The sequence below is a fragment of the Nestor notabilis genome, unplaced genomic scaffold (assembly GCF_000696875.1).
Source record: "Nestor notabilis isolate BGI_N333 unplaced genomic scaffold, ASM69687v1 scaffold15876, whole genome shotgun sequence".
Classification (NCBI taxonomy): Eukaryota; Metazoa; Chordata; class Aves; order Psittaciformes; family Psittacidae; genus Nestor; species Nestor notabilis.
The window spans coordinates 4,922-23,187 of NW_009933458.1; the positions used below are offsets into that span (position 1 = coordinate 4,922).

General features: G+C 37.1%; 1 protein-coding gene across 1 annotated transcript in view; it reads left to right on the top strand.

Moving 5' to 3' along the window:
• Positions 1 to 18,266, top strand: part of OLA1 (Obg-like ATPase 1) — a 98,784-nt gene that overhangs the window by 3,152 nt on the left and 77,366 nt on the right. Inside the window, exon 2 of the mRNA XM_010016888.1 lies at positions 6,775 to 6,902. Coding sequence (XP_010015190.1) covers positions 6,899 to 6,902 — 4 coding nt within the window. The 5' untranslated portion in view covers positions 6,775 to 6,898. The remainder of the gene's footprint in view (positions 1 to 6,774; positions 6,903 to 18,266) is intronic.

The window sequence follows — 18,266 nt, forward strand, 5'->3', positions numbered from 1 at the left end:
ATTTTTTTGTCACCCCTGCCCCAATCCATGGATCTCAAGTAGGTAGCAGAGGATGGGATCTGCTAATTCTAAAATGGAAAAGAGAGGTTCTTCATCTCAGCAGGTAGCTCCTACTTTGAAAACTGGGACTTGAAAGCCAAAAACAGTTGATCTCTTAACATTAGTATTTTAAAGGGACTTTTTGTGTTTAGAAGTGATGGGTTTCTTAGACAAGGCAAGAACTGTGTGTGTAGCGCATCTAAAGAAATTTGAGTAACTTAATAGCTTTAATAAAGCTATTCTTGTGGGGTTTTTTTTTTATGATGTTCTAAATTCAATTAATATACTGCTTAATCACCTTAAGCCTAAAAATATTATTTAGTGTAATTATGTCAAACTGATGTCATTTGGACAAGTGACTTGTGTCCTAACTCACAAGTATCTCAAAAGCCTTTGAGTTTTTGTACCCACCAGGCTTAGCCCATACTGCCCTGCCTACCACCACAGCTGTGGTCTACTGTGCCTGACCAGGACTAGCATCTCAGTGGTGACATTTGATTCAAGCCTCAAAATGATTTTGAGTGGGGAGGTGGAGGAAACTGCTATTTCCTCCTTCTCACTTATTTATTCATTTATTTATTTTGTGCGCAAATAACCTCCTCACTACAACTATTTATATTATTTCTTCTTTAAGCTATATGTTTAACTTGGGTAGAAGCAATGTAAGCCTAAGCTATGTTTTAACTGTAAATGGTTAAAACTGAAGGACTGTATTGGCTGATAGTAATCAACCTGTATGAAAACATTAATAAAGAAGTGATTTTAAAAATCTATGTTTCTGCTTCCTCCTCTGGTTAAAACCAAACAAGATTATAAGCAGGAGTGAGTAAAATGTAAGTAGTTTAGTTCATCCTTTCTTATGTTATCAGTATTCATTTAATTCCTTGTTTGCATCTGTAAGCAGGTGTGTTGCTTTGCACATACGTGTTCACAAAGCACAATGCTTATTGCAAACCACAAACATTTCTATTTAACTTAGACTCTTTTTAATCTATCTTGGTTATACTTTCCAAACTTAAATTTTAAGGCAATCCTTATTATCTCACAGGAGGATAATAGGTAAAGTGCAGCTACCCCTCTTCAGCTCTTTAGCACTGTCCAGTGTACTTAAGGAGCTCCATCCTTTTTGTCAGTAAATTGCTTTGATTTGTTCTGTTGCATTGTAGATTGTTAAAGTCCATGCACTAAGATCTCTAGTGCTCAAGCAATGATTACTGAACTAAATCTGAGTCACTTCCATTGTTGCCTAGGTCACGGATGTCCTACATAATATTAAATACAAGTTCTCTTGAACTTATCGTAGGATAGCATACTCAGATACTTGGTAAAGTTTTGAAGTAAAAATTATGTAATCAATTGGTGGAAAGTTCTGCTTAGAAACCAGATCAGCAGTGAGACTTTTTGAATGACATCATGTGGGACTTATTCTAGGTTTAAAAAGAGTATTTATGTAAATGAAACCCACCTGTAATTCCACAATGAAACATGAATAACTTAGCTGGATGTAACTCCCATATATCAGCATCTGTAGGAGAATCCCATTTTTTACAGAAAGCAACTGAAAATTGGCAAGTACATCCTGTTGTTAATGTGCTTCTTCCTTTGGTGTTACTGCTCTTCAGTTAGCTCTGAGCTTGTGTTAATCAGCTTGGCAGTGATGTGTGTTCTTGCATTGCAAATGAACAGTTTGCCAGCAGTGAATGAAAGACCTTAAGTAGTGGTGACTTGAGCCTTGACTTGACTTGTCTGCCTGGTGGGAGAAGGCAAACTTTAATTAGTTGTATTTTATTGGCGTAATAACTTTGTGAATAGTTTGAGAATGCAGGCATTTGATATACACGGGACACCAAGTACGTGTCATAATCCACATCGAATCTTACTTTTTTATAGTTCATGTAAGTGAAATTTAATTAGCAGATTTTTCACTTCTGGTTCCTGTGCTATTAGGTTCAAGTCTTGTCTGTCAGTACCATGGATACAATGCTATTAATGAAATTGTTCTTGCTTAGAAATGACTGGGGTTCATCTGCAGTACCTCATTCGTCAGAAGCAGATTCCTTTACCCTGAGAGGTATTGTACTTACATTGGTCAAAACTGCATGCAAGATTCACTGCAGGTGGTGTAATAACGAGTACAGTCTCCTGGAAGGGCAGGAGGGCCTATGAACTGTTCTTTTCTGTTTGGAAATGAGCCAAGGCACAAAAAAAAAAAAGCAGTGAGGGCAGACTGGTTGTTGAATGGCTTTATAGGAGGTCATCACAACATGCATATTCTCCTATGTTGCTACTTTTGCTTGAGGTCATTTGTGAACTCTTAACAGATGACTCCTACTGAAGTTACATGAATTTTCAGGAAGGAAGAAGAGTTACCCTTTCCTAACAGATTTCAGGTTACAGCTTTTAAAGGCAGAAGAGCCTGTGCTGTAACCAGGAGATGAGTAGCACATTTGGATTTATTGAAGAGAAAAGGGGAGCTGGACACCTTACCCTAGTAGTGAGGAATTTGGCCTTTTTAGTGTGGGGGATGTAAAATCATGTAGAGTTTGAGTTAAAAAAAATTTCTTGAACTATTCAAAAAATGAAAAAAAGTGTGTGTTTGTTATGAGAATAATCAACCAGGCTTACTGGAAAATTGCTGCATTTTGAACTCAGTTGAAGCCGTTATGTGGCTTTCCAGGGTTTCCTGGTGGATGTAAGATTTCAGTAACCTGTAGTAAATGCTGTGGAGAAATTATTGGGGTATTGTTTTTGTTGGAGAAGAGAGATTATGGAAATGTAGAAGAATAAAAAACTCAGGGAGAGAAACAGCATTTTGGTTAAGGTGTTTCAATCAAAGTCAAATCTTCAGGGGTATGCTGCCTGTGAGGTTTCTCAACTAAACAATGTGGAAACTCGAGAAATAAATTTATGCCTCTTTGCCTTAAATTTTGGAAAAATAAATATGCACAACAAACTGCAGCAGATACTGTCTGTGTGTGCATTTTAAAAGAAAAAAGGTAACTGGTTGCACTGTACTGAACAAACAGGTCAGGTAAAGAAATTCCTCCCGCCTGTTACATAACTGTTTTGGACAGTAGTTTGAAACAAAGTTAGTGAGAAATAGGCTTCCTCCCCTACAAAATGCAGGATGCCCAAGTCTCTTATACCCTAACCAGTGGACTGCAAAACTGTATGTTCTTTGGTGCAGAGAGTCTTACGCTCTTTGTTGCACAGTAGCTCATACAGCGAAGGTAGCATGCGAGAACACAAACCCACTGCTGCTGTATTTCAAACTGAAGTGAAAAAATCGTTGCTCGGGGTTATACCTATGCTTAAAATACAGAAATACTTCTGGATTTGGTAACATTTCATATTATAAATTCCCGTGACATGCTTTGTGGTAGATGTTGCACTGATTTGTACAAACGATCAGTTGATGTCACCTGTTCCTGATGATCATTTGAGGCTCAGTGACATTACGCTAATGATGACTAACGAATCTTAAGAAATGGAAATTAATCTGTTTAGAGGAGAGGAAAAAAAGAACAATCCAGTTAAGTCCTCTACATTTTAAAGAACCAAACCTCACTCAAGATATATGGTACTCTCACACCATTCTTTGCTGTGTTTTGTGTTTATTTAGATTCATAATGTGTACTCCTTGGCCTGAAGAGCAGAGCATAGGCAAGTGTGACTAGTTTGTGCCTTTTTATGTTTTTCTCTGTATTCATCTTTATGTAATGAAATAGAGATTGAGGCTTAGGAAAGGGGCTGCCGAGAATGGGGATGGCTTTGTTTTGTGTTAGCTTTGTGGTACCCAAGGTGAAGGTGAGAAAACGTCCTTATCTCTTGCTTCCGTTAGTCAATTGTGAAATAAATGTGCTGGGGTTTTCTTTCCATTGTCTAGCAAATGAGGTTGATTCTAGTGATAGAGTGGTCCATCTGCATGTGAAGGTATCTGTCTTGCTCTAATGTGGCATCTTTGTAGTGAAAGTGTGAATTCTTCTGATGGCTGCCCAGGAAGTGAATCCTAAGAGAGGGGAGCATAGGAGGAGAACATTTCTAACACCAGCTTTGTTTTCTCCATTGTTTAAAATGACAATGGAGAAGTGCTTTAAAGAGTGGTGTTTTTCTACCTTGTTGTTGATGTAGTTGTGTGTCAGAAAGCAAGGAATTATAACAATTCTGACTGGGAAGTTGCTGCTGCTTCTGAGTATTAGCTCTTCAGTTCTGTCAGGCAAAAGGAGTTATTGGGCTGTTGCATTAATAGAGTTACTAATTTCTGTCTTCTGAATGTGCATTGCTTTTGGTAGCGTATTAAACTTGAGGATTTGCTCTTTCTGTTTGAGTTTGTGTACTGGTAGTTATTAAAAAAAAATAATTGACATTTTCAGAGTTTGTTTACTTCAGAATGTTCTTGCATTCATGTTCTTTCTACTGCATTCAACAGCATTAACTTGCAGTACACTGCATGTGTCTTCGCAAGGATGGGCTCTTCTTTTCATGGACTTAGTGAATTAAAGCTAAAAGTCAACATACTGTGTACCAGAATTTAGCTAACTCATGCTAGGTTGTAAATATTTTCTTGTGTATTTTTTTAAAACTCACTCTTTTGGATATTCTATTTATGCTTGTTTCTAAGCACATCACGTTTAATGAAACATGTCATTGAATTCCTAATTTATTACACCTGACAGGTTTAGTGCTACTTTGAAATTCACTGTGGTAAGAAAAATATTTTGTCCAGATCTTGTGTTATGAGATTAGTTTACTTGAAAGAAATATTTTTTCTTGGGAAGTGTTAGAGGAAGATTGAAAACAAAACCAGGATAGCATCTTTCACTTTTGGGTCACCAAGCTTCCAGAAATACTGATGTTGCATGCTAAGACAGACTCTAATGGACTATATCTTCCCAAGTTAGGGAGTTAATTTCAAGTGAGGCAGTGTATCTGCTAATATTAAACAATATCAGCAACAATTAAACAGTATTAAACAATGTAACAACAATTGTTGTGTTATTTGCAGTCAAATGGAAGTGGGATAGCACTACAAAAAAAAGTTGCAAACTTGTTTTGTTCTGTTTAAGCCTGTTGCTCTGAGCAGAGACGGTGATCATAGACTTCCCAACTACAGCTTGTTCTGTCTGGGCCATAGATGCCATACCAGGCATTGGGCTAAGAAGAGAAGGTGGTTTTCTGATGCTAGTGGAATTTTCTGCTGTAAATACTTCAATATTTGGGTTGTTTTTAAAAATATATTTATCAGCAAGCTGTTATAAAAATAACACTCAGCTTGAGCTGTAGACAATATAGACTTCAGAAGTGCGATGCTGTTCAGGAGAAGGCTTCTATACAAGGTTGGCTAGGAGGTCACTGGCTAGGTCATCCCTAACACTCATTTGCACCCATATGGTTATTTCCAGCTGTGTGCAGCACTGCAATGGTTAGGTCTTTGGAAAAGACATCTTGAGGTAGACCACAGACTTTAGAACACTCACCGTAGAAGACAGCTTTTCACTGCTTTACAAACTGGCACTGTATGTTCATGCGGACTTCATAGTATTAAGTCACACCCTTCTCATTGTTGATATTAAAGCTATGGATTTGGGTGCTTTGCATTATACTTACTGTCAGTAAAGTAGTGAACTGTGCTAACGAAATGTGTGGTAATTTAAAGTGTTTGTTTTAAATCAAGTAGTGTTCCAGTTACTTATTTTGAAGCCATTAAGTTGGATGATTAAGTTGATGACTCTGGTTTGGGGTTTCTGCTTTTCTGCAAGCAAGGAATTTGTGGCATTTCAGTGTGGTTCTGTCTCTGCCACTGTTTATGGTAGTGTTGTCATTTGCATAGACTAGATGAAGGTGCTTTTAGTCAACACTTTATCACAAAGTTTTGTTTTTGTGGGTTTGTTGGTTTTTTTTTTTTTTTTTCTGACTCAGCTGGATTTTGAGAAGTAATTTGGTTTAGAATATACCTGAAAAGATTAATGCCCATTAAGTTATTTGCTCATTTTAAAACAGCTTGAGAATCTGCAGAGGATAAAAGACTTGCAGTTTATAAATTGCTGTATGTATTTCCCATAGCTCTAAAAGCTTTTTTCCATTTCTTGTCAGTTAATTTGAACTTCATGACTATTTTTGTTGTTGCTATGTGAAATGTGTGTGGACATGTCTGCTAACCCATTGCTGTTTATGGTGGAAAACATCATAGTTGTTTATTTTATAATGCTAGCTACTGATTAACTTTTCTGCTTTCTTTCAAATTGTTTGCATAACATAATCACTGCCAGTTTTACTCACCATTGTATTAAAAAAATGCCCTTGTCTTCTGAAAAAGTTGCTAAATGGTAACCTTAGAGGTGTGTTAGAGATAGCAGAGTGCAATGGCCGTTGGTATGTCTTACCCTTTAGCAGTATGAAAACTGCTTGTTACAGATGACTGACTTCATGCTTAGTGTTCCTGGCCTGGTTGAGTATAATTTATATAGCTGCCAGTATGATTCCACACTTGGAAATTAGTTTAATTGGTTTTACATTAATAATGACAGAGAAATTAAAGAATGGTTAATGTTTTACATGGGAGAGGGGAATCTTGTCTTTTATACATTACACATTAAATAATGAAGAAAGTTACTATCATATATAACTTGTTCTAGAAAAGAGAAATGTTGGATTTTCATGTTCTGAATTTTTTTCTGTGCCAAAAGTCTTGGCTAATATACTTCAGTAATGAAACTTTTAACTTTTACATTTCAGCAAAATTCCAGCCTTTCTGAATGTGGTGGATATTGCTGGTCTTGTGAAAGGAGCCCACACTGGCCAAGGCTTAGGAAATTCCTTCTTGTCTCATATTAACGCCTGTGATGGGATCTTTCATCTGATGCGTATGTAAACTTATTTATATGTTCTCTCTATAACTTAAGGACAGCATTGCTGTACTCAAATTAAGGACTGTGAAACAAATACCCATTATAGTTTCAACTTTTTTGATTCAAATCGAATCCCCATCCTCTGCTGTCTAATGCGTGCATCTTTCTTCATTGGCATTGTGCTGAAGATTTAAAAAGAAACTGGGTTTTTAGAAGTCTGCAGTAATGGCTTATTGTTTTCTTTCTTGAAAGCTGACTTTTTTAGTTTTATGAAGAAGGAGGAATGGAATGTGATAATAAAAGGCTGAAATGGAAGTAGAAAATGAAAATATGGAGCTAGTAGCAGACTCTGGGATTCTGTTTCTCACAGGGCAAGCCTTGCTTTCCTTTTCCTGATTTCTGTGTGACTTTTATTGAGTTTTGAATACACACCACCCTGCCCTCATCTGTGTGAATTATGAACAATTTTCAGTTAGACCAAGGGCTTTGTTTCTTTCTGTCATCACCTATTACCACAATGCAGAACTGGCCTTCAGAGTCATATTAACAGCACTTACAAACTTGGCCCTTAACAGCTTGTTGACAGTGTATGTTGGTTTGTAATAAGCTTTGAGGGTTGAAAAAGGCTTCTGGTCTGGAAAGATTGAACTTAATAATGTTTGTTCAGATTTGAGGAAACCAGACATGTTTGTTGCTGTCTTTTGGCCATTATTATACAGTGAGTGATGAAATAATAGAACAACAACAACGAAATTTATTTGGTGAATGGAGCAGAAATTTATTTTTGCAGGGTGTTTCTAAAACAAAATCCAAAGGCATGCAATATTACTATTTGATAGTACTGATTTAGATGCTTAGAATCCTTGTTCCCATGAGCTTGTTTTTTGAAGCGTATCTGTACAGAACATTGAACTGATGTGCCTCTACAGTCTGCATGCCTGGTGAGTAGGTAAGTATGCTACCTCAGTCAAATGCAATTTATTATGCATCAAGAACACCTAGACAATGATTTGGTGCAGAGTGCTGGTACTGTGTTTTCAATCAAGTGAGACAAACTTTGTGGGGAAAGGTATTATGTTTCTAAGCTTATACTGTTGATAAACAGGACGTGCTTTTGGGGACAGTGGACTTTTTTAAGGTCTTCTAGTACCTGGAAGCTGTCTCTAACTGTTTGTGCAAGGGTGGAGCATTACTTTTGCTTTGAAAACTTGGTCTTGTTGTATTTTTTTTGTCTAGTACTACTATTTTCTCTTAAAGTCTTTTGACGCATGCTTTCAGTAGAATAGAAAACTATTGACTGTAGCTAAGCAGTTAATAGTATTTAAGATGTTGTGAAAAGGTGAGGCCAGATCTTTACTGGATAGTGAAGTAAGTCTTCTGAACTTGTGCATCATTTAGGAATAAGTTCAATATGTGAAGGCTGTACTAATATGTCGGTATATTTTACATATTTTTAACTACACAAGAACAGTATCCCTAGAAAAAATGAGGGATCAGTTCCTCCAAATCCTATTGCTAACCTGGGGTTGTAATTACTGTTTTGCATAGTGTCAATTGAGAACAAGTGATAAACTCATTATACTTGCTCTGTTTTGATGCTTGTATCATAAATGCTTGTTAAGGAGCAGATTACTATAATAACCAGTGAAGAAGATCCATTTTAATCTATATGTTGAAAATCCTAAGAATTTGTTTATGGTAGCTATTGTGACAGTTAACACCGTTTGTATTTTTCTTTAGGGATTGAGAGAAATGAGATTAATGTTGTGGGTTTCTAAACCATTTGGATACTTACTTTATAATAACATAAATTCTTCTAATCTAGTCTTTCATTTACTTGTTACATGTTTTATTTTCTTTCAAAGATTCTGAAACGTAATGGTTGTGAAAGAATTGTTGCTGTTTTTCTTCTTTGGGAGCATGAAAGATGATGGAATTACTTTTTAAAGAGCACTTTTTCCTTTTTCTTTTTAAAATCTACGCTACTGTTCTAGGTGTTTTAACTAGAACATAAACTAGTGGTGAACTGAGGTAGAAATTCTGTGTGTTGACTGCCCAATAAACACAAAGCATTTTCAAAATATTACTTAGGAATATTAATAATAAAAAACTAATGCAAAATTTCGTGGTTGAGAGATGTAAAATTACTTTTCTTTTTCCTCCTTGCAAAGTGCATATTAGTTCTACTTTTCTTTCCCCACAGTACTATAAAACTGAAGATTTGGCACTAAAAGCTACTCTACTAAAAGCCCTCTAGTAAAGGAATAATAATAATAAAAAAAAGAATCTACTGGTTACACAGCACAGACTCTAGTTAAAGCCTTTAACTCACTGAAGCTTTCAACATACCATGCCAACTTATATTATAAAAATGTATACAACTGTTTAAATGCTGTAATGTCTTTACACCCACCCACCTTTCAAAGTTGTTTCCAATGTAAAATTCCCTTTTTATGTGTCTGGCATACCTGGAGTTTGCAGTTTCTGTTGGATTACAGAAACTACATAAACTGTGTTTGTATATCCTTAAACATTCCAGATCCTGGGAGGATGGAGCTTCTTTGTTGTCCTTTACCAGGGTTTGCTCGAAGTTCTGAACAGACTGTGTTTAGGAGCCAGTGCCCTGAGGCTGGTTGCCAGTTTTCAGCGGTAGGCACTGAATCTCTGCAGTCGGGTGGAAGTTAACTTGAGAGGACCCCAGACAAGTTGCTTCTATTAAAGGGGAATAGGCAGTGGACTGGAAGGTGTGAGGCTTTGTACACCAGCAAGCTGGAAAGGAGATGTTGCTGAAGATGAAGAGGAGATGAGAATGGTAAAATCTTCTTAAGAAGAGATGCACTAGGAAGTGATCTGTGGACCATGCTTTTTCAAAGCATGAAACATTTAGTGCTTGTTTTCACTAAGTTTGGAGTTGATCTGTAACCAATTCTCACCTTTGAGCACTGAAACCTCTCTGTCTTTATGCTGTTGCAGTATGCACTACAATGGCTAGTATGTGAAGTGGATCATTGTGGGCTTTTGTGATGTAGATTTCAAGGTCTGCATGCCAGAGTATATTGAAGAAAAAGCTTGTTAAGGCTTTGACTAGCTTGGTTCAGTTGGCATTTTTTGGAAAAGCGATTTGAGAATTAACTCACTAAGTTGTTTTAATGAAGGTAATGATGGGCAAGGAAGTGGCTATCTAGGAATGGAGAGCGTTTGTTGAGTATGATAAGGCAAACTTTGGGAATCTCACTGGAGGTATTTTATAGTCCTAGGCTAAAGGTTTTGATCCTGTTTCCTTCATTCACTGAGAGTGCATTAAACTATGTTTTCTTTATGACAAAAGGTTGTTTGTAGGTCTTTTTAGCTGCTGTAACAGAAATCACTGTTGTTACTTTTTTGTGTTATGAGATGATTTTTGAAGAAGGTTGTTGCCTATCAGTTTATCCACCACAGGATACATAGGTGAGCTGCAGCTGTAGTATTCTCAAAGTAATTATAGCTACATTTCTGTTGGAACTGTGAAAGTTCTGTGTGATGTTTACCTAGACTGTTTCCGGCATGGCGTAAAGCTGAGGAGAAACAAGATTTACTTCTGTTTGGCTAATTCTATACTTCATTTGAAAAATAAAATACCTCCACCTTGAACTGGTTACGGATTTTCAGCCTTCAAATTTCCATATCCTGGATACACTGTTATTTTCCCTGGGGGAGACAATGTTCATTAAATCAGTGAAAACCTTGGTTTTATGTCTAATATATATTTTAATATATCTAAAGAAGCAGCAATGTGTGTGTGAACAGCACGTGGTAAACTAATAGGGCAAGTAAAAGAGGAAGTTTGTGCTGAGCACCACTATTTTTGTACATGATAGTAACAGTATGAAGTAGAGTCTTTTAGCTCAATAAACAAGGTGAATAAGCTTTCCTAGAGAGAATTACGTTCTTGGATTTTGATACTTCCTATAGATTTTTTTTTTCTATTAAAGTGTACAAATTACTGACATTTAAAATAAACTGTTTGATCTCAATACACTTAAAAATACTTCAGAGGTTTTCCCAGTTTCTTCGGGGCAGGAGTATATTATATTTTTGGCCGAATCCAGTGGTGAAAACATATTAGACAGATACACTTGCTTACTTTACTGGCTGGGGAAACTTAATTTATAAATGGTTTTCTGTTCTTAATTTATAAATGGTGTCTGCAGCATTCGTATCATAGCAGCGTGACACATGCTTTAAAGTAGTTACAGCTTTGTTCATCTTCCAAGTTTCTCTGTTTAATTTGAAACACTTCTGATAGTAAATACACCATGTTTCATTGTGCTATGGTTTTAACTGGGGCAGTAATGTTTTGGTGATGGCTGAAGGAAGGCTGTTTGAAGACTGTAGCAGTGTTTCTTCCCAAGTTGCAGGGTTTTAGCCACCTTTCAACTTTTATGGCAGTTCAGTCACAAGTACTTGTGGAAAATCACTTTCTTTGTATGGTGGGCTAAAAGTGGCAACCTTCTTACAAGTGTAAATTTATAAATTACTCTTAAATAATGCTTTGGTGAAGAAAATGGTAGGTGTCAGCATTTAGTCCCTGCTACAGCTCTGTCAAGTTTTTTGCATCTACTGGATGATAAACAGTCAGAGTTCTTAATTTTCTTGAGTTTCTCTTCTCACTGATATCCCAAAGTCCTTGTTTTTTAGAAAATATGTTCCACATTTTTGTCTTATTTTTAGTTTCTTTGATGAAAGCCAGTCTTTCTCTTCAAAGTTACAGAAATTGGAAGGAGACTTGTCTGTAAAAGTACTTTGTTATCAAATGCTCCTTTTTAATAAATAAAAAACCTTAGGGTTTGATGCCCGGTGTTTGAAGTAGGGCAGGCAATGTTGGCTTTTGTGGCAGAACTTGAGAGCTCACCTGCATGCCATCATTTGGTCTTCCAGACCTGCAGAGGAGCGTGTGAGCTGCCTGGGATGACACAGTGCTGGAGGAGTGCAGGCAGGGAGGGGTGAGGAGCTCCTGCTTTGCTCCTATGCCTGGAAGTACTGACTCCTCAGCAGAGGAGCTGTAGCTGCCTTTTAGGGGCAGGATGGGGAGCTTGGCAACTGGTAATCCATGAAACGTTGTTCTTTGTGGCAAGAGTGAAAGAACTATGAAGCTAGGTAAACATCCCCTGCAGTCACAGAGGTGACTGATGTGACCAGTGTGAATTGGTTCCTGAAAAGCTTTAGTTGCTTTTACTCCAGTTTAATGTCTGTTATAACTGGAAATGTTTAGTACACCCTGGGGTTCTGCCTCCTTCAGGGTTTTAGGTAACTTCTATAATGTATATATAATTTAAAACTTGTATGGATAAGAATCATGTAAGTTGAGTGTAGTTTATTCTTGCTTGAGATAAAAACTGATCAAAACTGAGTTGACAATATTTGTACTGATTTTTGCTCAGCATTTAAAATTAACTTGACTTGGCTTTATTTTTTATTATCGTGAGCGTTGTTGGGAGTTCGCAGTAATACTGCCGGTGTTTTGATTTGCCTGTAAAAATCACTGGTGATAACGTTTTTTAATTGGTTAAGACTCATCCTCTATGCTGACTTTTTGACTTTATATTAAAATGTGTGTATTTTCTGTATAAAGATTCTAGTAATTCTGTAGCTTTTATATACTTGAGGCACAGTGCATTTTTTTTTCCCCACCATGTTCTCTAAGAAGTTATTGTACCTGCTGATTGCTGCTCCTGGAAGCTGAGTGCTACAGAGAGGAGGCATATGATGATATCATTTAGCCACACTCCGCTGCACTAGCATTCTGGTGAACAAAGTATGACTCTCATCTCTTCCCTTCAGAATGTGTATTCTGTGCATTGAGAATCATAGTGGCTCTGTTTACACAGCTGTAGCTCGGCTGTGTCACTTCTAATATGTGAAGCTGCTTTTTCATCTTTATAATGTGCCAAAATTCAACTTGAAATGATGTAAGCATAGCTGTCTTACCAAATCTTGTCTTTCACATAACTCAATTTTTCGAAGATGCTTTATTTTATAATACTGAATGTAATTGTCACCTGTTAAAAAAGTTAGGGTTCCTTGTTTACAAATACAGACCTTTCACTGCTCAGCTGACAAAGTTTAAAAGTAGTTTGTGCACATTAAACTTGTTAATATTACAAAATCAAGATGTATTTCTGTACGCTGTTGAGTAGATAATAGTTCTTAATGAGATTTTTCCCTTCCTTCTTATTTGTTGTTAGAGGAACTAAATTAACGTTTAATAAAATATTTGGAGTAGCTCACGGTTCAGCTAAACTTCCAATTAGCTTTCAGTGACTTCTCCATATTAAAACCAGAAATTGTGAAAGCTTTCAAATAAAAGCAGTCGTTGTGGCCATGTGGAAATCTTTATTGTATTAACCTAATGCACTTTTTATTTAATATTGTAAAGTGTTTTGATTCTGGGAAAAAGCTTTGCATAGGACTTTTATTTTTATCACAAAGTTGTGAAAATGGCATTTCTCTACCCCTTTTAGCGAAATTTAAATAAAACTGAACTCATTTTTACTAGCAAGACTACTTTTGCATTGTGTGTTGCAATTGCAGAATATCAGGTCACAAAAAACCAACCCAAGGTAGTTTGTCTTAGGCTTTGTGTTATCAGTCTTTGAATTTTACCTCTCAGCATTCAGACATGAAGCCCACCGCCTTGAAAAGGAAGAGAGGCTAACAAAATTATTCTCAGAGGTGCACGTTTGCTTAACAGTTCTTCCTCGTACAAAAAGGAAATACTTTTGTTGAAGGAAAGGCAGATTTTTCAGAGGCTGCTTAGCTTTATTTTACTTCAGACCTTTTGTTCATTTAGATGATGTGAGCAGAAGTAGCGGAGTACTAGATTTCTCCTCCCTCCTTACAGCGCTTTTATACCTGCAAATAGAAAGATATTTCACATGTAACAACTGCTAGCTGAATTTGATCAGGCCTTGGTGTTTTTCTTAATTCTGTGTGGTAATGAACAAGACTGGGCAAAGTGCCTTCTGAAAACAGATGAAGTTAAGTTCTGAAGCAAACAATGTTGTATAGAGGAATTCTATATGCATACATGTCTTTCCCTTTTAAATAATGTGAGGCAGCCAAAAGGAAACACATCTGAATAAAGCTGGGGGCTTTGTTTGTTTGGGATTTTTTTTTTTTTGTGTTTTTTGGGGTTTTTTGTTTTTATTTGGCACAAAAGTCAGTTTGAGGCCAAAAAAAGCCCCCCAAGTCTAACCCACAAAATGCCCAATAAAAAAGAGATTGGAAGAAGTAATGAGTCATGAAAGACCAATTTTCAAGAAGTACTGCCTCAACAAAAGGTTTGTTGCAGCGAAACACATGCAGTTGTCATTAGTGTCATGTACTAGCCTTAAGCCATCTTGAAGAGCTAGTGCTCTAGTGCTGTTGGATTTTTCCCTCTTGATCCAAGCATGGAAGCATAACGGTGTTTTTGCTCAGGAAAAGTGTTGGGAAAGAAAAGAAACGTGCATACAGACAACTGCTCCAAGAAACTTCTTGAGGAATAACCACACAGTATTGGAGTAAGCATTTGTGTAGCATCCACCAGCGGAGACAGTGGATGTAAGTGAAACTGGGAATAGATTATGTGTGAGACCAGGCATCCTGTGGTGTGGTACAATGACTCTTACCTTTCTGGCTTGCCTGCTCTTCAATACGATGATATAGGAAGAGGCCGTAGGATGAAGGCTTATGCTGCAAAGTAGTTGTCTGTTGATGTAGTCTACTTCCTAGAAGCACCTGAAGAGCAGAAAAGAGCTTTGTGTGCATTTTGGATAGTACATTATTGACCCAGGCATTGGTAGTGGAATTGAAGGATGGGATTCTTCTGGATCTTTCAACATGCAGCTTCAACTAGTGCTACCACTAAACCTAAACCTGCAAGAGGGAGATGTTTTGAATACCCACATCCTGTTCAATAGGTCAGTGCCAGTGAGGAATCAACTAGCTTAATTTGGCCAGCTGTGGAAAACTTTAATCAATTCTCTCACTTGGACAAATAAGATTAATACAGGAAGGACAGTATCCTAAGCTAAACTATTGCAGAAGAATTTTGCAAGACCTGCCATTGTTCTTACTGGAGCGTAATATTATTGTTTCTAGGATCTAGGAAACCACATTGTAAAACCACCTTCACCTCCTGTTTTATTGCTGACGTTTCTTTGCTTTTGGTGTGTGTATATGAACACAACTTACGGGTTTGTACCTCGAAACTGTTTGCAGTATTCTGTTTGCTGCTTTGTCTCCCACAGAGGAGTGAATTTGTTTTCCTGGGCTGGTGGGTGCAGATTGCGGAACAGATGCTGGAAAATTGTCATCTCTCTAAGTTAGCCTTTGTCTTTATCTGACAGTAAATTACATTGCCAAGCTGAGTGAAAGAGATACCTGAGCTTTAATCCATATTCCTGTAAGGCCACATAACTACAATTTAAAGTACAAATAAACTTAGGTAAGGGTTTTAAATAGGCTTTATTCTGAAACTTGTCACAGGTAATTGTTATTCTGAAAGCTGAATAAGCTGCCCCAAATACATGTGTATGAGAAGCAAAAATTTTACATTGCAGAATGGTATCATTTTAATGCCTGATAATTAAATGAATGTCTCAAGGATATAATTTTTTGGAAAGACTAAGATGAGAGCTGTGAATGCTCAAACATTTTCATTACTAATAAAAACCTCTGAAGTTTGTTTTATATTGAGGTTGTCTCTTGATGTTGCAAGTCAAATTTTGATTGTGCAGTACCTAGGAGGTTTCTTTTCAGTCTCAAATATTGTAAAGTCTGTAATTTTAGTTAATTACTTATGCTCATTGAGAAGGAAAATTATTGTTCTTGCATTCTTCTCTAGCCTTTATTGTAGTTTGATAATGCTGGAATTGTAAGTCTCATATTAATTGAAGTTACAATGGCTTTTGGAGCCCACTTTGTCATTCATCTTTAGCCTAATATCCTGTATCTTTCTATGTACAATTCCTTTTTTGTATCGGAACAGATGAAAACATAAAAATTTCTTGCTAAAGGCCACCACCCTTGCTAGAGTAGCAGCATCTAATGCCGTTCTATTTATAGATGGAACTTGTTAAGTTTCCTCAGCAGGGACTATGACCTCGTAGGCCAGAAACAGGAGAGCTACCTACTGAGCTACAAGGGCAATCTCTCAATTCTAAAGAATACATAGAAAATTTCTAATATACTGTACTGTGAGTCATAAAGTACTTGACCAGTAAGCCCCCGCCTTTCCTGAGAATAAAGACCAGGCAGGTTCTTTTTACAAGCCATTGCTATTATTTGACCTACAACTACTTTTATTACAGTTCTGTCTGTCATATGGCAGCGTATAATTGCTATACAGATGAGACATAAGTCTCTGTAATACTTCAGAGGAATTATCAGTATGTAATAGTGTTAGAGGATGTTCAGGTGACTGTTTTTGAAACATGTTTACTTGTTTGCATAGGTATTATTACTGATGGTGTAGGGTATCCTGGCTTTAAGACAGTGAGAGTTTAATACTTGCTAAGTCTTTCCTGCACCATAGACTTTCTTGAAAGCTTGAAGGGAAACACACTGCAGGTTTGTTTGTATGGTTTTGTTATTTTTCCTGGTTGTAATACGAAGTGTGAAAGCCTCTTTTCCTTTGGTTGGAAGAAGGCCACCTCAGGATAAAATCAACAATTCTTTGCAAGCATTTGGTAATGCAAAAAGGTAAGTGGCTGACTGTTAGTAAGCATCACTTTCATTAGGCACAGTGATTGCATCAGAAATATGAGTGGTTTGTAGACTGAGAATATTACAGCTTTCTTCTCAGAAAGCTGCTTTCTCAGAAGTGCATTCTTCAGAAGAGACAGTGAGTTAGGTTTGGGGTTTTTTGGTGGTGATGTTTTTCTTTCTTTCTTTCTTTATTATTTTTCTGAATGCAGAGTTTTAATGAAAACTTTGAAATAGGCTCTGCATTTCTTTGTTTCTTAATTTATTCATAGATGGCTCTGCTCCCTACATGACTGAGGGCATAGACCTGTGTTGGGTTTGGAAACAGCAGTGGGAGCTAACTGTTGGCGCTCAGGGGGTCTTCATCATTGTCCTTCGTGGCTCCAGAGTTAGGTATGGCAAGCAAGTATGCAAGTGTGTCAGTATCAGATGAGCTGATTTAATTACTTCTGAGGCTGATTAGGTGAAATTAGGTGAGTTAATATTAAAATAGACAAGGAGCACTCGCAAAAGTGATTGTGGTACTTTATCTGTGGGAATGGTGGCCTCCAGGTGAGTGGAACCAATGCTTTGGCTTCTGCTAGAGGTGCAGTAATAGAGCTTTTAGGACTTTGAGGCAAGAGACAAAGTTACTCTGAAGATTCTTCTCTTTCTCTCTTTAAGTAGAAACTGAAGTCTAAGAATGTTAAGTAAAAAGTCTGGAATTACTAGATGAAGGGGGATAAAATATGTTTGAAGAATAGCAGTTGTGAGCTCTGTAAATGCTCTTTTGCACTGGTTTATTCTATTTTATTAAAAAGAATTTTGCCACGTCATGGGCTTGTGTTCAATTCATGCTTCTAAAACAAACGTGCACATTGTTGGACAGATGTTCACTGTATTTACTTTATGCTTGCAAATTATTTTGAATATACTTTATGCTCTGTTAGGTCTTCTGGCCCTCAAAGTATATGAATTAAATTCTTCCTCATTGTGTGTATTTCTTGTATTGGTATTTCCATGGTGTACGACTGTGATACTGCTGTGTACTGAACAGTGGAGTAAATACTGCAAATAAAGACCAGGAGGAAGCTGGCTCCAGGTTTCTTATGCCGGCTACAAGTTACTTACCCTAGACAAACTAAACAAGGCTTCTAGCTTAGTTAAGACATGTAATTGTAAGACTTAATTAAATATAATTTCCTTTTTTTTTTTTTTTCCTTTGTGTCTCAAGCAGATGTGTCTGAGATCCTTGGGGTGTCAGTTCAGAGTGCTTCCTCTTTCTTTGCCCATAGTCCCTCAAGTGCTTAAAAGTTCCTGGCAGCAGTTAGTGCACATTAGAAAGCCAAAGAGTGTATCTACTTCTACCAAAGGAATTGCTTTAGAGGTCACACCTAAGCAAAAGCTGTCATCCAATTCAGATGCAACCTTTTTCAGTCTGTGAGAATGTTTGATAATCTGGCAGAAAAACCTTTGGTTTGATTTTCTTTCGGAATTGCCGTTTATTGGAGTAGTCCTGGTTTCCACAATGACCAAAGTGCCACTTCCAAAGGCACACCTTGTTCCTAACTTGTACATTGGCTAAGTCTGGTTTGTGGTAGCTGAAGCTGGTGTGTAAGCTCCAACACCTTTTCTCATCTATATGCTGCCACTTTCTCCTATGCTGTTGGAACT